The sequence below is a fragment of the Manacus vitellinus genome, unplaced genomic scaffold (assembly GCF_001715985.3).
Source record: "Manacus vitellinus isolate BGI_N305 unplaced genomic scaffold, ASM171598v3 scaffold_2_pilon, whole genome shotgun sequence".
NCBI classification, from domain to species: domain Eukaryota; kingdom Metazoa; phylum Chordata; class Aves; order Passeriformes; family Pipridae; genus Manacus; species Manacus vitellinus.
The window spans coordinates 80,016-104,742 of NW_021940208.1; the positions used below are offsets into that span (position 1 = coordinate 80,016).

The window sequence follows — 24,727 nt, forward strand, 5'->3', positions numbered from 1 at the left end:
AGGCGGAGAGCTGTCGCTCGCTCAGAAATACCACACCGTGCACCGCCAAGCTGCCACGAAGCCCAGTGAGCCTGGAAGGGGTGACTGGCAAAGTGGTGGAAACCCTGCCCATCCCTTTGTTTGTTGTTTTTCTGATTAAAGGCAGGAATTAGGGCCCTGCCTGCAGGATCACAAAGTGGTTGAGGTTGGAAGGGATCTGTAGAAATCATCTGGTCTAACCCCCTGCTCAAGCAGGGTGACCTAGAGCTGGTTGTCCAGGACTGCACCCAGACAGCTCTGGAGTATCTCCAAGAATGGAGACTGCTAAACCTCACTGGACAACCTGTGCTACTGTTTGGTCGCTTATAGTGAAAGTGTTTCCTGATGTTCAGAGGAGCCCTCCTGTGCTTAAGTTTGTGCCCATGGCCTCTGGTCCTGGCACAGAGCATCACTAACAAGAACCTGGCTCCATCCTCTTTGCACCTTATCTGCAGGGGAGATCCCCCTGAGCCTTCTCTTCTACTAGCTGAACAGTTCCAGCTCTCTCAGCCTTTCCTCTTAGGAGAGATGCTCCAGTTGTTTCAGCAACTCCATGGCCCTTTGAACTGGACCCAGTATTGACCCCTTGAGTACACTTCTAGTGACTGGCCTCCACCTAGATTTCATGCCACTGATCACCATCCTCTGGGTCCGGCCATCTAGACAGTTTTTAACACAACCCAGAAAGCCAGGAAAGCTGGGAGCTTGTGACCTCCTCCTCCCAGCCACGATGAGATGAGACCATTGCTCAGGGCTTTCTCCAGCTGGGTTTTGCAGACCTCCAAGAATGGAGGTAGGTTGAGCCACTGATACCCAGCCCTCCCTCAGCTGTCCCTGAGGTTTGCTCCCAGGTGGGCTAAAATACCTTGCATTTTCTGACTTTCTGCTCATGCACTGGTGGAGGAAAAGGTAGTCCTGGGGGGCACTGGCAGACAGGGTGCTCTGGAGGTGGCTGGCAGGTGAGTCGAAGGTGAACAGGGTGGGCTGGCTGGAGTGGGACGGTGCTGAGGACTTGCGCTCTCGCAGGAGGTGGTGGCTGGCACTGCTGAGCTCTGCTGGGGAGGACCGTGGTGCATGGTTCATGGAGGCAATGCTCCTCAGGGTGTCTGTGCAGGGAAAAAACACACACGTGAGTGGCAGATGGAGCTACCTGGCAACCTCTGTTTCCAGGACTTTCCTTACTTAAATGTTCTGTCATTTATGGAGGTCAGCGGGGTTTGCTTATGACTCCAAGTGATGCTCTCACCTCTTCTACTTGGAGCACATGCAACTATAGGTACCATGTATGGAAATACATATTTATAATATTTTATCATAGAATCATATTTCATCATTTTATCCTATTTCATCACATGCTTAGTGGTTTGCAGGGATGTCTGCGGGATGTCAGCCTATTTCATGGAGAGAGCAGTGGGTTGTTAAAACCTAATTTAAAAAAAAGAGAGGAGCTTTCACACTGCAGTGAGATGTAAGTCACTCCCATCCCTCTATGTAAGGGCATCACTGCCATCCCTTTAGAGTTGGGTAAACTGAGGTACAGGGTGGACATAATGGCAGCGGAGATGAAAAAACATTCTCATGTTTCCCAATTCTCTACTAATTTTGTGGCCTCAAGAGATGTCCTGCTGTTTTATGCTAATAAAATTGGATGCACACCCAATGCATGACTCCTAGTGCCTGCTCCTCCTGCTTAAGGAGAAACAGACTTTAAAATATTAAATTCTTTTCAATGGAGAATATCCCAGAGGTCAGGAATAATCACCTGGCTACTCTAGTCCTCTCATAACTGTTCTTCATGAGTTCGAACCACAGATGAATTCTTACAGCCAAGTTGTAAATTCCCATTATAAAAAAAAACCCAACACAAACAAACCAAAACCAAAACCCAAAATCCCAGAAAAACCACAAGCTGCAGAATATTTTGGGAAAGCTGATCCATCTCTGGCTGCAGAAGACCACACAGAAGACCATGCATGCACTCCTGGCATGTGGAAACCACTCACTGTGGTTCACTGAAGGCACACTTCATAATAGTTGTGATTTACATTTATTTGGTGCTGATGTAAAACCCAGAAAAAAACCAACTCCTAACAAAAAGTGGAAATCCACCTGATCTCTGGCCACCACTGATTTTCGATTGCTCCCCAGCATGACCACCTGCCCTTCAAATTTGACTTCAGACACCCATGCTCCAACGCAGGGATGAAGGGGGTTTTACAGGGTTCCAATCTCTTTCTTTCCATTCCTTCCCTCAAATTCCAGATCACACCAGAAATTCTGAGCCTGATTCTCTTACCCTGCAGAGAAATGGCTGTCACAGTTCAGACAACGAGATGCTCCACACAGAGTGATTTTTTTACCAACTTCTGAGTCGTGTCAAGATACAAAATCAATCTGTCTGCTGCTCATTGGCTGCTGCTACATTTTTTCCCTGGTGTTACTTCAAACTTCACCCGATGCAGAAAAAGTACATTAATAGAAGCCAAAGAGCTTGACTCTGTTGTTTGGTTTGTGCTAAACACAGAAAGGATCAATATTTAACATTGACATTAATGGTGGGGGATGACAGCTTAAAACTCTGATTCCTGTCTTCTTCACATGGGCATTAAAGATCCCTTGGTGCTTTTCAAGGGAGTAAATGGCCATCCCAGTGTCCTTGGACAAAACAGTGCCTTGACCCTCATTCTTATTAAATATTTATCCAATAGCAGTGCAGAATGATTCCCATTGGAAAAGGAGTCTTGAGAGCTATGAAAATCCCAAATCAAAGTTCCAAATCAAGTGCTTTGTGGTCAACCAGAACAAGAGAGCCCAAACCCACAATGCCATCAAAAACAGGGACTGCACCTAAAGTGCCTCTCAGGAACCCCTTATCTTGCTACCTCCCAAATCACAGCCGGGAATTGCCTGTGACATTGTGCTTTGGCCAAGACCCCTTGAGGATGGTGTGAGGATGACAGATCAGTGTTATGTCTCCAACCCAGTGTGAAGTTCACCTCTGGGGACAATATGAACTGCACTAGGTCGGGGTCCCTCCAACATCCACACTATCCCTGCAGGCTTTGCATTTGCCATTGCATCAAAATGTCATGACAGGGCAAAATACATCCAAGAATTAGAAATTACACTGATTTATTTGTGCTAACACAGCCTAAGGGGAGAAATGGGGTTGCACAAAGGAGACGGTCCCCAGCATCACTCCAGGGAACAGCAACTTCAAATCACAACACTTTGGGGAGTTCTGTGAATCCTGCACTGCCAGGAGATCCTGATCTTTTCCCAAAAATCAGTCTGATTTGGGGAAACTGGAGAGTGCAGTGCAGAAGATGCACTCATTGAAATCAGGATGAATTACTCCATGGTTACTCTGACCACATAAATGAAAATGGGGAATGAAGGGGGGCAGGAGGCAATGCCTAGTAAAAGCATGTAGCTTCCCTGGGGAGAGCGGCTCTATTGGCATCTGCATTGATTTTCAAAATGAATTCCCAGCTCGCTTCCCGCAGCGACCTGGCCACTGAGAGCATTAGCAGGAGCCAATTCAGGACTCATGTACTCCATTAGGTCTGTGAGATGAACTCTGTAATAGTAGGTGAGAGATGGATTGCTTTGCGGGGCTGGGAGGGTATTGCAAGGGCTGAGAAGATAAATCCTATGGAAGGAGACTGCCAAGATTGCTCTGGATTTTTTATGTTGTGGGGGTTTTTTGCACTAGAATAAACGACAGGTCATGTGCCCAGGTCACACGCTGACAACGGGTCCTGATAGGGGACAGAAAAGGAGGCAAGAAAGGAAATGGAGGCAGAAAAATAGTATTTGAAGACTAGTACATGCTAAGGGAAAGGTTAGGACATCACATTGGCTTGAAACGCAGAAAGGTCCCCATGAAGGTAAGGCATGCAGACTGAATACGAACCAGAGATCCCAAAGCCATTTCAACTTGCCATGCTGCAGTGCCCAGCTCCCAAGAGATGAGGACCAACACTCCTTTCCCACACCCATGCAGGGCACTTAGTGAATAAGTTCCATGTGGATGCCTCCAGGCACCCGTCCCACCTGCATCATGACCAAAGATACTCAACTCTATCTGTCGAAAAGCCAAAAAGAAAGATGCTTCTCCATCCTTCATGGCCATCCATCTCAGGACCATGGATAAACTCATGAATCTCCTTCATTTAACAGCGTAGACAAGCCTTCTAATACCTTGGCTTTATGTTGATATCTTGAGTTTATGTTGAAGGAATGTATCAAGTACAGCCAAAGGGATAAGATCCTGTGCAGTTCCTACTGCCATTCCCTGGGGGCCAGAGTTAAAATTATGTAGTGGGGCCATGTGAGAAGTGTCATCTTAACCCGAAGTTTCCTGGCCAGTTCTCCTCCGAGTTTGGAGAATTCGACTCCCATGGTCTGGAAAATGCAGTGTTGGATGCCCACAAGTTAAAATTCAATGTCAGCAGCACGATTTCTACATTTACATCTTGCTGGGCTCAGGCTACAGCTGTTGCACTGGTCCCTGCAAGAAAGTGAGCCAGAGGCTTGGTATGGTCAAGCGAGCACAGCCCTGCAAACCTCCATGGTGCAAGGTGGGCTTCGACTGGCTGAAGGCTCAGCACTCACCAGTCAAGGTTAAGATGCACCTTTTTGTCTGTTTATTGCAGCAAAGTGTTAAACCTCCCTTTGAAATACATCCCCAAAGCAAAATTCCATAACTGAGAGCACGGCCAGCAATGGGATGGACTAGGCTGGGAGCCAGGAATTTTTTATGAATGTTCTCAATCCCTCAAAGTGGTATTTCCCTCCTTGTTGACAAGTCTGAATTCCCTTGCTCAGAGCACTTGACTATTGGTGTGTGTGCATAGCTTCACACAGTGTTCCTGTGCTTATCTGAGTGCAATAATAACTCAGCCTCCTTTGGAACTTATTGCTCAGAATATCCTTTTTCACCAGAGCTGCAATGTCAGCTTTCCCCACCTGAAGGCACAGGCTGGGACTACAACTTCCTATACCTTGAAATGATACACCTGGGAGGGTGCTGATTTTTGGGTGTAGCTAAATTCCTGTCAGTGTTCGCAAAAAAGGTGCCAGGCTTGCTTGGCATTTCTGAGTGGCACAAAATTCCCTATGATGCCAAAACCAAGCTGGCAAGGACTGGTCCAAGGGCTCCACAGATAAGGGCTCCTCAGATCTGCCCTGGCAAACAAGGCCACGGAATGCCTTGGATCGCGTCGCTGACTTTGTACCAGTTTAAACTTGTGGCCAATGGGACTTTCTTTTAGGAGGGAATAGTAGAAATCTACTAGAAATAATCCTTAGGATGGCGCAGGGTAGACTGTGCTCATGCACCATCGTCTTCCTCACTCTTTGAAGCACCTCCACCATTTATTAGCAAAAAAAAAGGGGAAACTTTCTCCATGGGAATCTGCCTGCACATCTGCTTTTGCTGCCAGCTCACTCCTTGAGCACAAATACAAAAGAAATAATTAAAACAAGACAAATGACCCTACCAAAACAAGCCTTCCACATGCTTCTCCTGGCAGAGAGAGAACAAACAACATGTCCAATGCATGAGTCAACGTGCCACAGTGATGCCAAGAGGCCTTGGGATGCCATGAGCATGAGTGTGGTACCAGAGGAAGGTTTATTTACTAAGCTTTCCCTATCACCTCCAAGTCAGATGGCATCTGGAAAAGCTGCTGTCAGTCTGAGGATGTCCTTGCAGGTCACTAAGTTTTTCTCCAGCAGGTTAGTGGGATACAACATCTGATTACAATAATTTCCCCTCTCCAGTTTCCATCAGGATGGGGAGCTGTGTGCAAGGACACAGGCACATTAATACTTATCACCGTCTGAATTTTGGGTGCCAAGCAGGGGAGTGGAGCTCCCCAAAAGAGATGACAGGGCACAGCTGCATCCTCCACTGCAGAGGAGCTGAAGGGTAGGGACAACAGTGACATAGGGCTTTTGAGCTTTTCCCTACCAGTTTCTGATGCTAATTTCCATTTGAGATCAGTTTGAGAAACTGATCAGGAGAGAGTGGCCAAGAGAAAGGAGAAGCATCTCCACTTTACAGACAAGATCTGCTGCACAGAGGGCTTCTCTTACCCAATTTCAGTCATCTACATGACACTTAGCTGCACTGGTTCCTTTAGGTTTTCTCTATGGAGAACAGTGTGATCCCCCAATTATTTAAGTATTTGACACAGAACAGGGAGAATTACCCAAGAAAGAGTTATGGGAGAGACAGTGAGACAAAGATTACAATAAATAGCATCGTCTTTCTCCATTAGTGTCAGTGCTGTGCTTGTGTTCATATGAAACAACTGAAAAATAGTGGCTAAGTAGGAGCATTTGCCTTGGAGAAGCACGGGAACCAAGGGAAAAAAATCACAGTGCTGGAGAGTGAGAAGAGGAAAAGGAACCAAGTCCTGACCTCAAAGCATTATATATCTCAGTTATTTTAACAGTAATCAATTCTTTGAAGGACAAAGGGGCAGAAGGGAGAGAGACTGCAATAGAAACAATGCAATGCTTCTCCTTGGAGAACACAGGCTTGCTTCAGTGAGATGAGGCTGAGCCCAAAATTCCACCCCTGCCCTGGGAAATATCCCCTGGTATCGGTGACCCATGTTTGTTTCATATCAACATGCCCTGGACATGGTGGTTACCCTTTGAAGAGCAAATCTGCCACTCGATTGTGGAGCTCAACATTCGTGTCAATATTTGGAAGTCTACCATTTGGCCAGATGGGGATACCTGGTGTGCACCTATTTATTTTTGTTATAAGGGCTTCAGTGCTGGAGATAAAAGCAGACGAACATGATGCTTGCAAACCTGGCTTACACGTGCCCTTGAGCACCCTACCTGGGACACCCTTATCAAAGAGTCCTGGAGTGGGACAATGACCTACAGCTGAGGATGAAGGACAATCCCTGTGTGGCAGTGTGGGCTGGGCTGGCCTTCATTTGCTGCACAGAACTAACCTCATCTCCAACTCTCTGCTTCATGAATCATCATTTCTGATATTGCAAAACCAATTTGTTGAGGGATTAAATGGGAAAAAAAAGGGCTGGAACAAAGGGAAAGGGCAAAGATGATATGGTGTAACTGTATAAAACACAAAGTGGTCTCAAGGCAGGTATTCTTGCCTTTATCAGGTTAAGCATAAGGTGGCAAAAAACAAGGCAATGGGGATGTGCAGAAATAGCTGCTTTCTGCCTGTGGGTGGCATATATGATTCCAGCAGATGCCAGGGGAATCCTTAGCAAATCTGTCTGGAGGTACAAGCAGTCTGTGGAGCCCAGTGCTGCAGGACAGGGCTGAAGCTGTTGAAAGCTAAGAGCTATAGAAAGAGATGACACATTTGTCATATAATATATGATATATATGGTGTTTTTCATATATAGATAGATTAAAAAGAAGTTTTTTTTCCCATAGGAAAAAGTCAGACAGACTCATGATGTCCTGGGATCAAACCAGCTTTCTTACTGTGTGATATGAAGCTCTGGTATCCTGTTTTAAAGGATCTATTGGATATTATTATTGGTTATTACAATCGGTTATTACTATTTATCATGATGATGATGATAACTAATGATTTTGGCATCTCCTAACATGGTTTTCCCTTGGACATCAAGACAAAACAGTCTCATCCAAGTGCCACAGTCCAACATGCCATCAAAAAGCGGGGGCAAAGCCCAGAAGCTGGTGCACCATTGACTTCTCCTAGCCCAGGAAAAACATGCTTTTAGGTCCTGAACAAATTTCCCCTCATCCTCTTATCATTCTCTGTGAGCAGTATGTGGGCACCTTCCCTTGCCTGAGCAAACATGTGTGCACGCCTCACTTAGCAGGGATGGAGAAGGAGAAATAATGAACCCCAGCCTAATCCCAGCCAGGCCTTCTTAACGGCTCGCTTTAAATTTTATAGCCCTTTTTATGACAACAGGAGTCTTTAGTGTTCCAGGAGAGCAGAGGAAAACTTTCACTAGGAGAAAATGCGAACCTATTTTACTTATGCATGATTTAGTACCATTTCTATTCAGAGGAGCGCACAAGAGGCACAAATATTTGCACTTTGTATTATAGAAGAACTGCCATTCCCAGCTCTTTACAGAAGTAATTTATTTCGATCTTACCTTACCTTGGGGGAAGAAACACTATAAGTCCCAGTTTGTCGGGGAGTCAATAAAACAGCAGCATTGGTACAGGTCTGCTTCACCATCGCTCAGCAAGGTAGCAATGGGGAAAGAAAGAGGATCCCCAAATTTCTCCTCTCAGAGTCTCCTTCTTCATGGGTGCATCTGCACTTATGCATGGGACCTAACTGCAGGAGTTTGGCCCCATTTTTCTCTCCTCTATACAGGATTAATGTTATTTTTTGCTCCATGGGTGGTATTTTAGCTGATGAGTTACAAGAAAAGGGAGGTGGGTGCTGCGCACGGGTAGGTGCAAAGATGGGGACATTGGGTTGCAGTAGAGCTCCAAATTTCTCACATGGCTTCAGGGGGGGCCCATCATGCTCAGACAGGGCAGTATCAGCCACATCAACTGCAAAAGTCCAAAGAGGAGACAAAAGAAGTCATTAACCCTCTTGGCTGCAATACTGTGTCCCTGAACTTGCGACAAAGTGACCCAGGGGTCAGTGTGAGCAAGGGTCAGTTCAACCCCACAAAACATGCCCTTAGGGATGGTGACAGAAAAAATGAAATAGTTTGGCTTTTTTTTCTTCCCGTGGAAACTTCAGCTCTCCCTTTTCCATCTCTGCAGCATCTTCTCTCAAAAGAAGTCTCTCTGCAATGGTTTTCCATGTGGTTTTTTTGTTTGTTTTTTTTTTTTTCCATTCAGGGGTATGGACATACTCTGTCCACATACTGGAATCATCTGAAGAAATACTGAAGGCGATGCCATTCTTGAGATGTTAGAGGGCAAAATGCAAGAAGCAAAAACCTCTGCCTTGCACAGCTGCTCTTTTGCTGGGCTCTTCCACACCAACACTCCAGCAAAGACGCAAACAGCTGAAAAAGCCATCCTGGATCTCTCTGGCCATCATTAAAAACTCAAGTCCTGCTTATTAGACAGTCTATTAACAGTGCTCAGTGGAAGCAGAGAAAGAAAAGGTTCTTCCAGCAAGGAAGAAAAGAAAACCTCATTGCCATGAGGTTAAAAATGCCTGTGACCCCCAAAGCTTATGCATTCAGAAATCAGGAGTTCACATGCAGTAAAGGTCTTCATTATCAGCTAAAGCCCAGAGGTTTTTCTCTTCCTCTTCTTTTAAGATGCAATGATGGCAAAAGGACTTGGAATTTATTCCCTACACATTGCCATAATCAAATAATATGCTAATGCTATTAGCATGGGACCTTGCATCGCAAATGACTTAGACTCATATTCTCTTTCAAAATACTAGAGTTTCATTTAAATTGGTCTCCACAGCAACCAGAAACGAACTGGAATAATGTTGGATGGAAATTTTCATGGCTAGGCATGGCGGACGAGGAATTTTGCAGCAGGAATTGAGGGAAGAGCCATGAAGACAGCTTGAGCCCACCAGCTTGTGCCCGTCAGTTTCCACCCAAGCAGTTAACACCTGTGATAACAACTGCAAGGACAAAATGAACCTGCATGTCCAGAAGGACCTCAAAGCATCCTCATGGAAAAGAGATGAGGACGTGGTTCATGTAGAATGAAGCTTGAGGAGGCTTTCTTGGTCCTCCTCCCCACAGATGCTTTGTAAGTGCCCCCAGGGGAGATGCATATGACAACTGGTTTCATTCATGCTGAATCAGTTCTCATCTGTTAAGTTCAAACCTGGCTGTTTGCAACTGGCCTGAGGAAACAGAGCTCCTGATCACAGGCACACTCCTATATCTTAGGGTTGTACAAGAACAGATCAGGAAGGAAATGTTTGCTGCTGGCTTCCCTCTGTTAAAACAGGAAATGCTGCTCCTTCCTTCATCTCAGATGCTCTGCTCACAAGCTCTCCATGATGGGCCCCGTTTCCCATGAGGATCTACAATAAGAAGGACCTGCAGCATTCTCTGACCTGAGCCTACCAGCCTACCATCACATGGTTCTGTCCCATTCAAAACACTCCCCAAACCCATTTGAAAACAAGCTGAGCTTTGCAATGCCATGGCTGGAAAGCTACTGGTTAGAAACTAGCTCTAATTTCCCATGAAAATCCTCCCCGCACTCGTTTCACTCTTCGGTCAGCGGGTATGGTGTGATCTTCATCCTGGTTGGGGCTTCTCGGCATTCCCCTAATAATAAAACTAGTATTAGTAATGTGTCCCACAAAAATGTCTTTGAAAGCAACGTCAGAAAGTGGGAGGCATCTTGCTTGAGAATGGCTGAGAGTTCAGGCAATGAAAAGAAAACAACTCCGACCAGTCTTTCAATTCTGTTTGTAATTATCTGGGCTCCGGTGGGTGTTAAAACATCTGTACTGGTTTGGCAGGGACTAGGGAGCATGGCTTGTGCCAAAGGCAAGAACTGGCATGAGTTGAAAGCAGTGCAATACTTTAGGGTGGTATTTGCATTCAGAAATGCAGGGCTGGCAGCTTCTCCCACAAGTGCTTTTGGGTTAGGGTCAGCTCCAGTCCTGTCCCTGCCCCCACATTCCCCATTCATCATGGCTTGTATCCCATTGGGTCAATCCCAAGAAAGAGCTGAGGGTGGTCAAAGGAAATGCAGACTGGGATGGAGTCCTGAATCCTGCTGGATTTAACATCCTCATAGACTTTGGTCACCACCAGTTGAGCTCCATTTTATGCTCTTGTTTTTCTTTTCTCCGTGCATGAGTGTTTCCACCCGGACACCCTCCATCTCCCTGCCACATCTGGTCATGCACAAGCAAGTCTCTCCCTGCTGGATATTTCTGCACTGAGAAGTGGAGCAAACTCCCCGTATGGATGTTGCTGTTTGAACCTTGTGCACTAAAGCATGGGCTGGTTTTGTGGTTATTTTTAACACACAGCAGCAGCAGAGCTGGGTTTAGTGGTGCAGTGGAGCGTAATGTAGAGCTTGGTCCTCAGGAGACATAAGTAAGGCAGATTTATCACAATCTCCTTCAGGGTAATACTTTTGGATTTTGGCATTCATCCCCTGACTCAGGAGCAAAATATCCTCTGGCATCTGAAGACCAGAGCAAACCATCTCTGCCCTGATGCTTGCTCAGGGGTTGGGAACCATTCCATGGGCTTATTCAGCATTTCCTCACCCTCCTTTTCCTTTCTCAAACCAGCTCACAAAGTGCAGTGAGCCCATCCTTAAACCCCAGAAGTATCAGATTACATCACCACCCTTGCAGCTGCACCCATCTTTGCACACACCACAGATGGTACCAGCACCCAGACCAAAATCTGCATCTTCTTGCCCAGTGCATTGCCCATGCTCTGTGCTTGGCTTAGGGCCAGCTGAAAACGTTCTGACATCCTCCAGCTGGAAAATGCAATTTAATCAAAATAGGAGCTTACCAAGGGATTGCTTGAAGCCCGAAATTACAAGAAACCTTTAGAGGGTAAAAGTGAATTTTAAGTAAAAGGGGAGAAGGTCAAGGTATTTCAATTCATTCTCATCAGAGTAGATCGTTTTATGGGGGTGGATTGCCCCTCTTCGACTGAAGATTGTAATCATGTGCTTTTTAGATGTAAAAGTGCAATTCTTGATCTTTTCTGAAATTCATTCAAATTCAGAATGAAAAGGTGTGAATCAAAATTGCCGCTGAAAGTGTACGAAAATGAATTACAGAGAGAGTGAAAACGAAGAAGCTGAATTTTCACCACCTCTGAAATGGAGTTCGTTTTGGGCTCATCACCTGCTCCGCTTGCTGCAAGGGCAGCATTTCCCCAGATTGCTCAGACTCCATACAAACCCCTTCTTAGCACTCTTACGTCCTCACAGGAATGGGACTTATTTTATATTTTATTTCAATTACCTAGATGACTCATGTCTGAACTTAGTGTATTTAGCTGCTGGGACAGATCTGGGTGAGATCCAATACTTGGTGCCCATCTCATCACCATCATCATCATCTTTCATCTATGGGATGAAAAGTGGTTTGGTGACCAATACACAGTACATTAGACCCATTTCTCTCCACAGATGCCGGGAGGAATAAGCCAGGATATAATGGATTTTGGCTACAACCACTGGAATGCAGGGATTACTGGGACCAGACCAGACCAGAAGCCAGCCTCCTCCAGCTTTCCAACACCAACTACTCCGGAGACAGCTGAGAACTTCAGCTGAGGGATCACTCATGCAGCAATGCACCCACAGGGAAAACTCATTTGTGCGTCACTTCATCATTTATAAACCTTATTAAAGCAAATATTTTAACTTATCTAATATAACTGAGGGCATTCTTGCAGTCATGGCAGTTTTAATTCTTTAAGCCACTTTATCTGCAAAACAATCCACTCTGTGTCATACAGCTCTGTGAACACAGGTTGGCCTTCCCTTCAAACAGCACCAGGAGACAGCAGACATTAGCATGTGTTCTTATTACTGACATATGTCAGTGTACAAGAAGCACTGTTTGTCCAGGACTAGGACAACATGGATTTATCTCCATAAAAATATTAGTGGCAGGCAGAGGACAGGATGGTCCTTCCAGCACCATGCCAAAGAAACTCAAAGCATTTGCAAGTCTGTACTCTGAGTTCTTCTTAAAGGTAGCAGAAATTATGGAAGTGAGTTTCTGGAGCATCACAGAACAGCCAGCAGGATCTCAGATGCTCGTAAGGCATTACGTTGATGCCAAAGAAGGGATATGATGTTATTTAAAACCTGTAATAAAGCCATAAAAGCACGAATAAGCTTCAAGTGAAAATCACAAATCCAGCCCTTTTCTTAGTGTCATGGGGATGAGAAAAATCCATGTAAATCAGGAAACTGGGATTGAGATACTGAAACAAAATAAAAATGTTAGACTTAAGAGGCACCACAGAGCTCTCCTGGAAAAACAAAGTCTTCAGCTCTATCAGGAATTTTTTCCAGACAAATCTCAAGAAAGGAAGGCAGCATTTTCATAGCATCATAGAATGGCTTGGGTTGGAAGGGAGCTTAAAAATCACGTAGTTCCATCCACTCACCATGGGCAGGGACACTTTACACTAAAGGAAGTTGCTCAAAGCCCCATCCAACCTGGCCTTGAACACTCCCAGGAAAGGGGCATCCACAAATTTCTATGGGCAACCTGTGCCAGTGCCTCATCACCCTCACAGTAAAGAATTTCCTATTAACATCTCATCTAAATCTCTCCTCTTTTAGTTTAAAACTCTTCCCCTTGTCCTCTCACTATCTGCCCATGTAAAAAGTCACTCTCCTTCTTTTTTATAAGGTCCCTTTTTATTTTCACCTGGAAGACCATGTGTTGACCAGGTTTTGACCCTAACACTAATCATCAAAGCAACCATCAAGCAGCAGAGCAAAGATTCATCACAGAATTTATGGATTTCAAGTGGGTATTTGAAAGGCTTCATCATGACTCATTGGAGAGCAATATGAACTGTTATGGCAAGCCAGCAAAAATAATTACCATCGTAAAGGCTTTACATCAAGGTTTAGTCTGTGCAAAGCATATGCAGGCTTGAGGGAATGGTTTACACAGACAGCAATGTCAAACAAGGTGGTGCTTGGCAGCGCAGGTGATCAGCCATGAGATAAAGGTGAGGATGGTGCCACAGGCAGCGTAACAGCCATTCACTACACTTTTACAGGTGATGAAGTATTTGCGAGTGCCCAGACACCTGCCCAACACTTCAAAAAGAGGATTCACTGTCAGCTATGAAAAAAAAAAAAAGCTAATGCAATGAGTCCCTCCACTCCAGCTTACTTTCAAAAGCCACAGCATACAAGAACAGGGGCAGTTTATATATTTGGCAGTGAAATGATGGAAGGTAATCATACCAAAACTGGGCAATGAGCAGCTGTGTTGGCTGGGATGGGATTAGGTCATGCGGAGCTGAAAGAACACATGATGAAATTTTTGAGGTGAAATGTTATTTTCCATCCTAATAAACAGATATAAAGGGTGGCAATCAATCAAAGGTGCAAACGAGTCAGACACATTCCTCGGCATGTGACAACAACCCAGTAAGTACGAAAGGAAGCTATACCCCCAGTAAGGGCTGAGATGTGCCAGAGCTTCACCCACCACAGAGCAGCTGGAAGACTATGTGGGACATCAGACAGAGTAAAAAGGGTAAGAAAACATGAGGCTGGTCTGACCCAGAGCCAAGGGATATGCTGTGATATGGACTCAGATGAGGCAATGTCTCATCTTGTGTTCTGCCCTCCCACCTTCCTGGTGATGTTAACAGGGAACAACTCCGTTTTTATCTGCTGGGATTGCTGAGGTATCTCAGCTCTCACTATACTCTGAAGCCTGGTATTTCCCTGCAATGCAAGATCATAAAAATCACAGAATCACAGAATATTTGGTTTGGAAAGGACCTCTGGAGATGGTCTAGTCCGATCCTCTGCTCACAGCACGGGCAGCTACAGCAGGTTAGGACTGTGTCCAGTCAGGTTTTGAGTATCTCCAAAGATGGAGACTCAAGTTGGTTGCTTTTGTTATTTTTTTGTGGGAGTTGGTCTTTTTTTTCCACGCAGCCCTAAGTATTTGCTTCATTCTCTGTGGCTTAAAGTGATAGTAAGCATGGACCAACAGCAAAGTTGCTTCTGCGATGCCTGGAGGAAACTGTAACTCCCTTCTAGGTCTGAATCACACAGAGAAGCAGCAGACTGAGCAAGGGGGGAACAGGAGAGATAAATAACATCTCATTTTTCGTGGACAGTCTCATTTTTAAACAGGTTTTACAGAAGCTGCAGCCAAGTTTCCCTTTAAGGACCATTCCCATCTTGGAGGGAACAGGTACCATTACTGAGCTGCCTCTGGTAGCGAATGGCTACAGACAGGAGAAAAGATGCACCAACATATCTGTTCTGTGCCTCTGTGATGAATCCCTTCAAGCAGAGGCTGCCTTTATGCTCAGTGCTTGTGCAACACCTTGCATACCAGAAGAGAGGGTTCTTGGCTACATCTACACTAAGATGGACCCCAAAAGATGTTCTCAGCCTTCATGGAGGGAGCTGGGACATGGAAAGGGCACTCATGGGGCATCCACAGACCAGGTGTAACCCCTCAGTCCTAAGTAATTGCCAACATTACAGATCTGATATCGTACCACAATAAATAACTCAAAAGTATGTTTGAGGAGCAGGCAGTAATTATAACTGAGGCATAGAAACCACCTAAGGAAGGATTGTTATCTTTATAGATAAAATCAGTAATAAATGCTACTGCATTCATAAATAAAAATCAGTCTGGAAACAAACCCTGAGTGGTGTCATGGAAAGTTCACAGTAATCGACAGCTTCATGTCTCCTTCCTGATCCATGTGCCTTCACTTGGAGGCTTTAAAGGCTTTAGAAATCTTTCCCTTTGCTCAGGCTTGGTTTTAATTGGAAATATAAAGCAATACAAACCAGCAAACAAACAGGCATTGGGGTCCGGGAAATGAGAGCCTAAATCTGTCCTGGCTTTTATCAGGTTTTACAAAGCAGCGCGCAGGGTGCATAAAACCATGGTCCCCATCAAAGCTTTGGAGGGAACAATGTGAAATATGTGGAGGGAAGAAATGGGGAAATACGTTGACTTGGAGGGGGGAGGGAAGAGCTATGTTGTGAAAAACTGCCAGAAAATTATCAATTACAAAGGTCACAGTGATTTTTCCTCTTGTCCTTCAACTTGCTCGCACACCCATTTTGGGGTCCTCTGTGCACTGCATTTCCCAGCCTGGTTCCTATGTGTTGGTCATCACCCCACAGATCCATGTCCTGTCCTGATGCCCAAGCAGCTCTGTGGTCACAGATTCATGGCAGCTCCATGAATCCCAAAGCAGCATGATTGGGGCACATGGGCTACAACAGTCCCAAGACCCCTCTGGGAAATACAAATGTATTCCTCCCAGCTGGCTGACACCCAAAAATGCCTCCCTCAACTCTCCCTCCTTCCCTCAGTTCTGCTCAGACAGCGCCGCTTCGCCGGTCACTTTGCTCCAAGCCCATCAGCTGTTTTTGTTTCCGAGGGCTTTGCATGGTTTTGCTTTTTGATGCGATGCTGATACCATCTGCCATGCTCATTTTTCCACGGTCAGTAAGTCACCCTAAAAATTCCTCCGCGCCCATTAAACTAACAGAGCCGACCTGACACGCACAGGGCTCATAGCGATAAAAGCCAATTATAAACCAAAGAATTATTTTAAATGTGTTTCTGATTCTGGGTACCTGGCCAGTAGACAGCTCTGGCCAGGGCTGAGACGTGAATGCAGCTTGTCAATCTCTGCTAGGAAACCTGTGCTGGAAAGGCTGGGCAATGCTTTTAGCTCTAAAAAAACCTCAAACCTCTTGAACTTCACATTTCTTCCTCCTCTCCCAGCTCAAATCCCAGCCCCAGCTCAGTTAACCCAGTGGGACTTTGGCCAGGAAAGGGCAGGATTTTCCCCAAAGGCCCCAGTCCTCCAGCTCCATATTTATCTTCAGAAGAGGCCAGTTGGACACCCTTGTGCTGGGAGCCAGCTGGGAAACAGTCAAAAAGAACTGGCGTATTTGGCTGTTTGTCCTTTTTGAAAGCTGAGCATAAATTTTTCTTTTTGCTGTTTGATGGTTTTATTATTTGCAGTGAGATAAGAGCATTTTTTGCCTATAAACCTGGTGCTCCCATGAACAGCCATATTCTCTGCCAGTTCCCATCAATGCTGGGTATGGTCAAAGGAGGCTCAACTAACACTTATCTCCCAATGGACTCTCTGGGATGGCAGAGTCATGGGTTTGCAAACACAAGGCTGACATATCTTCTGGCTTTTTTTCAGTCTCACCTCTTCAAAATGTCCACAGTCAGAATAAAAACATCTAAATAAGCAAATCCTAAAAATTCCTACATTTCCAAAACCCAAACCGTGAAGAAAATCTTGATCCTAGCATTGAAAACCTCTGAGATTTGATTATGTCAGATACCCTGAAGCCAGAAGCTTGGCTTTCTAATCACGTAGATACCTTAAGACCTTTTCCCTTGCTAAAATCCTCTGCACCCTTGCCTCAGTCCTTTTCTTGGCACCTATATGGGCAGGAAACCTGACGCTGGCATTTAGAACAATGACCATCAGAGCACTGCAGCACTGACTCTGATCCTGCAATGTTTCTGGTAACACAGTATGATGGAGAGCAGAGTACAGCAAGAAGAATAAGGTATGGCAGAATAGTAGGGGTTGATCCTCATCTGGTGTAAATGAAATGATGACAAATGACACGATTTGAAGATCCAGATATCTCAAAGGTCTTGACAGCAATCCTGAGATAGGTGGGATTTGTCTCAGCAGAGTTTTTGGAGTCTAGAAAGCGGACGTGTAAACTCATCTGTCCCAGTTTCCTGGAGAGCGAAAGGAAAGAAACGGGTACTTTCAGGGTGCAAATGATTTGCCTCATTTTAGACATATTTTTCCACCTTCTCCCTAAAAGTGGACAGATTATAACCACCCACACATGTCTCAGTGGCATCAGTTCCCTCTCCAAACTACCAAGGGAATCACAGCAAGGAGACCCTGACCAGCTGGCAGAGCTCAACAAGGATCTCTCCCTGTTTCTGTCTTCTAGGAAGCAAATTCCAAGTTGTTAGTGGTGCTCTGCTCTTCAGCCGACTCATCAGTACCTGAACTAGCTCATCTCCAAAGGGAGTGAAGGAAAAAAAGGAGGGAAAAAGGCAGCAGGCACTTAACTGCTCTCAAGCTGCTCCTTTGTGCCAATACCACTCCATCTCCGGTATTGTTTACACTGAAATAAAAGCTGAACAGTGTCAGATCTTAAAATAACTTGCTGTTTGTGGAGCAGGAAAGCCAGGGTCAGGGAAGTTTGGAACAAATTTAAAGCGGCAGGATGAACGGGGACTTGGGCAAGAAGGTGTTTGTACGCACCTGAAGTTCAACCATGAGCCTGGTGCAAAGTGAGTTGGAGTCACCAGGTCTCCCCCATCCATTCCAGCAAAGATCAGTGAAGCCTAGGGCTGAGATGTGACATCTGCATTTGTCCTCCCACAGTGAATCTGAAGCCATAGCTGTTTCCCTTGTTAGGAACACTCAGAACACAGTAGAAAAGGATGAGGGGAAGTTGATCCAAATGCCCTTAGGTGTGCAAGCAGTAGGTCTAGACATGACATAAGGTGTTTTAAAAGAGGAAGTGCCACGACACTGAGTGCAGAAAGTATTGACGGGAACACTGAGGAAAAGGTTACACCTATATGTATGGTGGGACACTGGGTGAGAGTAAAGGGCTCAAGGACTCCACACTTCTGTCCCAACACAGGCTGTCTGCAAGTCCCGAATGGGGCCGGGAACATTAGATCTTTATGTCGGTGAACAAGACATGGGAAGGTGGGATACATGAAGAGAATCCAACCAGATATGACCCATTCATCCCATGAGTCAAGCGCAACTCAACCGTAATCTTGCTCATTGCTTGTTGTGAAATGTTTTACTGTCTTCTGGGGGACAGACTGGTCTAAAAGTGAGTTGATACGAAGTATAACCCCTACCAGAGCTTAAAGATGGAGTCAAGATAAATTGACTTATGTTAACAGAAGAAGCTGAAGAGTCGAGTAGGACAAGGAGGAATGTCTTTAAACTAACAGAGGGCAGGTTTAAGTTAGATATCAGGAAGAAATTCTTTCCCGTGAGGGTGGTGAGACACTGACACAGGTTACCCGGAGAAGCTGTGGTTGCCCCATCCCTGGGAGTGTTCAAGGCCAGGTTGGACAGGGCTTTGAGCAAGTTGGTCTAATGGAAGGTGTCCTTGCCCATGGCAGGTAGGTGGAACTAGATGATCTTTAAGGTCCCCTCCAATACAAACCATTCTATGATTATGTGAAGTCCTGGCCCAGCTTGGCTCCACAAGGGGCTGCCTGCTTAGTTGCCCTTAGGGAGCAGTGCTGCCTGAAGACACCGAAACAAAGCACATAAGGGCCTGGGTGCTGTCATGGACACAAGGACACCCCCACATATCCCTCCTTGGCCCTATTAATCATCTGACATTCATCAGCCTCTGCACACTCCCTGGCAGGGCGCTGGGCTTGTAACTCCTCCAGAGCACAAGCAGGGAAGGAAGGAGGCGTGTGCTGCACACAATAGCAAGGAAGTACCTGGTGTTGTGGCAGTCAATAGTGTTTCCCCTATGCTTCAGTTCTGCTTGGCCATGGGAGAGGCACGGGTGGCAGAAATGCAGGAGCTGTCACCTTGCCTGGGCTTCCTGGTGCCCTGCTCTTGCATGCAGGGATGGGGAACACTGGTGATTCAGGCGTGTTTGGGAGAGGTGGGTGGTATATGATGTTCAAACTTGTTTTTACTCTAGTCTTGCTGCCTGTAGCCTCTTCATTCAGTTCTGAACAGCTCCTGTTCTCCCAGCAAGTCTTCAGTGTTGTTTTCTTCTCCAGTCCACCCTGAGCTCCCTTTGCTGGGCAAACACCCAGGCAATCCCGGCTGCACTGAACCAATGGGGCTGGAGGCATCACTGGACTGATGCTGGGATAAACTTGTTTTTGGGGGAGAAGTGAGAAGGGAGCAAGGGCAGCCAAATGGGCTCACAAGACAGACTTGCAGGCAGCAGGTTGGGGAGAAACCAGCCAGCAACTCATATGGGACCCCCAGCCAAAGCAAGTCAAATGGGTACTAAAGCAATAAATTTGCTCTCATTGGCTGGAAGGGGGCAACTGGTGGAGGGTCTGGGGCAGCATCAAGACAAAGAGATCCACAGGGGAGACCATGCATGTGAGGCATAGATCTCATCAATGTGAGCAGAAAGTGACTGGTACCCAGACGTCAATCCATTGAACTCTGCTAGAATGAGCACGTCTGAGTTGAAAGAGGAAGGAGAGACGCTCAGATCTCCATTAAACTTTAACGCTCAGCCCTGACTTGCGTTCAGCGAGACAGTAAAAGACTTAGGATTGCTGGGAATTGATCCAAGTCACAATGCAAAATACCAACGCTGAGCCTTGGAGATGGTGCAAGGAGTGAGCCAGAGCCCAGGACAGCCGTGGAGCAGCTCCCTTGCAGAAAGCAGAGATAAATAAAAGAAATTAAGTCCTAGATGGGAGAGCCCAGTGCCATCCTTTTCCCAAGCCTACCTCACCCTCTCCGAGTGCTTTCAGCTCAGAGCAAGGACACCTACTTACCCACAAATATTCCCTTCCTTGGTTCCATGCCTGGGTTAAACCTCTAGCACAGGGGCATTAATGCAGTGCATGAATAAACTTTTAAACTCTTGTGAGTGTTTGCTCAGCACCCATGAATCCAAGCCCCTGAAAGAGCCCTTTCTTCATGGAGGAGATGGAAGAGGAGCTCCAGGGAGGTGCTGAGGGTGGCACAGTAAATTGGCATAAAGTTAATAAAGTTATTGACTCCTCCAAAATAACTAATCCGTGCACAGGACTTCTGCAAGGACATCTCACTGCAGAGTCACTTACTGGTTCACAAGAAATGAAATTACAGGCTTCCGTAGCTGTGTCTCTGTCGTGTTGGGGATGGGACAAGGAGGAGTTTTGGCTGAAGCATCAGCTCTGGAAAGGGTTAATGGCACATGAGATATGTTTAGTGGGATTTGGTATTTTTTTTTAACTTCAACAAACAAAGCATATGAGAAAATACAGTTCACAGTTGAGTCCTGGCTGTCTGCCCACTAGGGCAGGGAAAATGCAGATGGTTTGAAATACCCACACGCCTGCCTTTCTCATGTAGCCTGTGGCTCAGGGTCTCCAGCAGGTCTCCCCCACATTGTATTTGAATAATCAAGGTGGCAGCAGCGCAAACTGCAGTGTAAAAGTAGCACTGAGACAGGAGAAACTTTCCTTGAGCACCATCGACTTTCTCAGACACACAGAGGAGCCAGGATCCTGTAAGGCTCTGCTTGTTCAAAAATAGTAATTAGCTCTCAAAGTAAATAGGTGTTAACAGCAACAAAGAGCTTTGCCACAGTCTGGGTAAACACTTCAGAATCAATTTAATTTCCCTTCTCCTGGCAGATGTAATCTGCAATTATTTTCAGGTTGGGGCAGGGAACAAAGCCACTGGGGCTGCTCCTTGGGACAGCCTGCAGGACCCACCACTTCACTGACATTTAGGCCTCTGAGGCTGAAACGAGCTTCCTTCCGCCAAACCAGATGTGTAACGCAGCCGGTGATCAGCAAAGCCAGCAGTGAACCATAGCACGACATTAAACCGCCCTAAAGTTCAGCCTATTTCTTAATCCTGAGAGTCCCCCAGTCTAGACAGGATATGAAGGACTAACATGAAAACCAAGCAACAGAATATTTACACTCCCCCATCAAGCTGCAAACAGAAAGAAGCATCAAAGGGTGTTTAGCCTTTTAATCACTTTGCCTTTTGGGAGCATGGGCAGCACCCAAACATGGTCCCACACCGGTGCAGAGGATTTGCAGCTAGTTTGTATCACTGCATGCAGCTGCATCCAGGTTGTCCATTTGCTTACTAAATTGTGCTAAAAAGCAACTGAAAACCTGTCTTTTCCCTACCATTACAGGGAGCTGGTGAAACATGCTTTTACCCAAACTGCCCCAAAAGATAATGAGTTTGTCCCCCATCACCACTGCGTTAAAATCAAACTAGTGATCAGTGGCTGGGACTCAGCTGATGTGGGATATCCTTCTGAGGAGGAGGTAATTGCGCATGTGATGGCAGCTGTAGTAATGTGTTTGCCAGTGATGGAGAATTTACCCGGCTGGGATGTGAATACAATCCAGCTGGGAACAGCCTGGCTGTGTAGCCAGACCCAGCAAGGCTTTTGGGCCAGTATAAAGCAGTCACACGCCCAGGAACAAGTACAACCAGAAAAATGTGCACAGTGACTTCCCCAGCAGTTTCTGATCTCGTTCTGCCATGCTGACTGTCTGCTGGGAGAGGGATGTTTAGTTAATTAATTGCTACAATTAGCATGGAGCTATTCCTGCCCATGATGGTTACCTTTTCCTCCCCTTTTTGGTTCCTCTGATTACCGATTCATTCATTCTCCAAGGCAGAGGCCACAAGGCACAGAGAGGCTTGAGGATGAAGGGATGAAGGTTGAAGAACGAAATGCCAAGTATCCCAAGATCTATTTCTACCCAGGAACTGTCTTAATCTCATGCAAACTTCTGATCCTCTCCTACCCATAAACCCAAGACTTCAAGGAGGTGATGAAGAGAGAACACAGCAGTTACAAACATTGCTACAGCTGTTTTATTTCTCTCTCTGGCTGACCCGTCATGAAGGGCAGGTGATGGGCTCATACATGCCAAGATGGACAAGACTCCCACACCCATCCCACTCCAATGATCCCTCAACTTCTCCAGCCAGCCTTGGGCCATGGGTCCTTCAAATGAACATTATCTACTCTGGGAAACTGATGATTTATTTGCCATTACTTAGCAGGGATGGTGAAGGAAAGGTGAGCATGGGGTCACCCGTGCAACAGCCAAAGTGAAGCACAAACTCTGAATAATTCATGATCCCTCTTTGCTGCAGCATCTGGACACATCTGCTGCATTCACCCCTGTAGGCTTTCTCTTGGCTTACTCAGAAAATCACGCTTTGGCAGCTGGGTACTGTTTCAAGTGGGTACTTTCCCTGAAGCATTAACGAGCTGTGATTTTGTTACAAATAGGGATTTTTGTTCCTCTTTTGCTGATGTCACTCGATGATCCTGTAGGGAATAGTGCTCAGATCTCTGCAGCCTGATGATCCCTGTGTGCCCTTTGGGACAGATGTACTTGCAAGCAGGAGATTGTTTTTCCTTTTGCTGCACAGATTTATATTTCACTGAAGTCCTGTATCGATCCTGCTGCCGCTGGGCTAAAAGCTCGTTTTACTAAATGAGAAGAAAAACAGTTCCCCCAACTGAACTCACGCAAAATGGAAAATCCTGCAACAAAACAGCTCCTAAAAAGGGGGCTTGAACAATTTTGCTGAACCTTGAGGGCTGCGCTGCTGATATTGGAACGGTATGTAATTTATTTAGCCTGACCTTTCCCTAAAAGACCGGGTTGGGGACGTTATCAAGGATCCTTTCTACCACTTGTACACCCATTGCCAAGGTGACATCCTGTTTCATGCGTCAGCCAGTGAAGATTGCATCCGTGCTGCTGTGATGCTTTGTTTGCTGTCCTGCCTGACAAGCTCTTGGCAGGGTTTCAGCTCCCGCGGATGGCAGCTGCTCCACAAGGGACCAAAACAGATTCAAGCTGGATGTTATTATAGGGAGTTTCATGCAGATAGAGCATGGGACTGGAGTCCCTTTGGATGAGACTGGATCATGGATGAGATGAAGCAAAGATGCCCAGAGGTGCTACCAGGTATAATGGGACTGGCAGGTGACTGCAGTACTGCACACCAGGCTCAACTCCTCATCCCATCTCCCTCAGGATTTATATGTGACCTCATGGTACTGGGAAAGCAGAGGAAGCTCACCATTGCTTAATGCAGCAGCTTGCCAAATGCAATCGAGTTTGGATGCTGAAGCATAACCGGTAGAACAGGTCCCACAACTGCACAAAACTATGTGGGGTTTTCTTTCCCCCTCCCAGAGGGCGCTTTCCCAGAGGGTCCCAGGAAGAGACAGGGATGTAGGTGTGGGGTATGTGTCTGTCCTTCACATGAAGCCTGTCAGCAGTGGAGAAAACTGCAGTGGGGAGGAAAATGGTTACCATAAAGCTTCTCCCTCCACTTCACCAAGGGACTGAAACCTCTGAATGAGGAGTATTTTTCACTGCTGCCCCCCATCACTCTCAATGGCATTTCAGTGACACATGGGGACAAAGGCTGCAGCTAAAAAAGTCTCCAAGCCCTACCAACTTCTTGTAAGAGACTCCATGGTCTGCAGTTATGGGGGGTAAAAATTACTTAGGTAGCTCACAGGAGCAAAGCCAGCTCTGCTTCAAATGTCAAAAGTAGGCAAGCTTCAAGGAAGCCCATCCATTTCCCACTCCAGCCCTGCCAGCCTTGTGGCAGGTTGAACTCCCCTCCCACAGGTCTGATCTGAAAGAGGAGCTGGGCACCATTAGGAGGACAGGCCAGAAGATGCTCTTGGCCATGGACATGGCTCTCATGGTACCTGTGTTCTCCTCGGACTGGTTGAAGCCACAGATCTGACAGATGCTGCGAACCCATTTGTTCATGTCGTCCTCAGTCTCAGCCACCAGGTAGAAGGTCCTGTCACTTGTCTTGATGTCAAAGATGTAGCTGTCTTGCAGTTCCTTCTTGTTGAAGGTCAGGCCCGCGTCCACTTGCTCGCAGAAATTGAGGTTGATCACACGCAAAGGTTTCTTGGAGTGGTCATTTTTGTAGTACTCCAGGACGTCGGGGTCGCCACTCATCCGACCACTGCGCAGGACGAACCAGCGTTTCTTCCATGCCTGAAACCAAGAAAAGAGGAAGCATGAATCCCATCACTGAATCTGTGAGAGCGAAAAACCACTACTAGGCACAGGGTGACACAGAGGGACACGACACTTCTCCATCATGGGATGCTTCGGGATACTGCTCAGGACATCCCTGCAAGAGGTGCATAGACTCAGCTCAGTTCTTCATTTCAACACTAAAATCCCACTGGTTATCCAGGAGAATTAAATACTGAAATAGTATTGTAGCATAAGATGACCCCAAAA

The 24,727-nt window shown here is 46.2% G+C and overlaps 1 protein-coding gene across 1 annotated transcript in view; it reads right to left on the minus strand.

The window, feature by feature from the left end:
* Positions 1 to 24,469, minus strand: part of GAB2 (GRB2 associated binding protein 2) — a 36,084-nt gene extending 11,615 nt beyond the window's left edge. Inside the window, exons 1-2 of the mRNA XM_029960884.1 lie at positions 24,175 to 24,469; positions 884 to 1,124 (exon numbers count right to left, since the gene is read on the minus strand). Coding sequence (XP_029816744.1) covers positions 884 to 1,124; positions 24,175 to 24,436 — 503 coding nt within the window. The 5' untranslated portion in view covers positions 24,437 to 24,469. The remainder of the gene's footprint in view (positions 1 to 883; positions 1,125 to 24,174) is intronic.
* Positions 24,470 to 24,727: the final 258 nt, after the last annotated feature.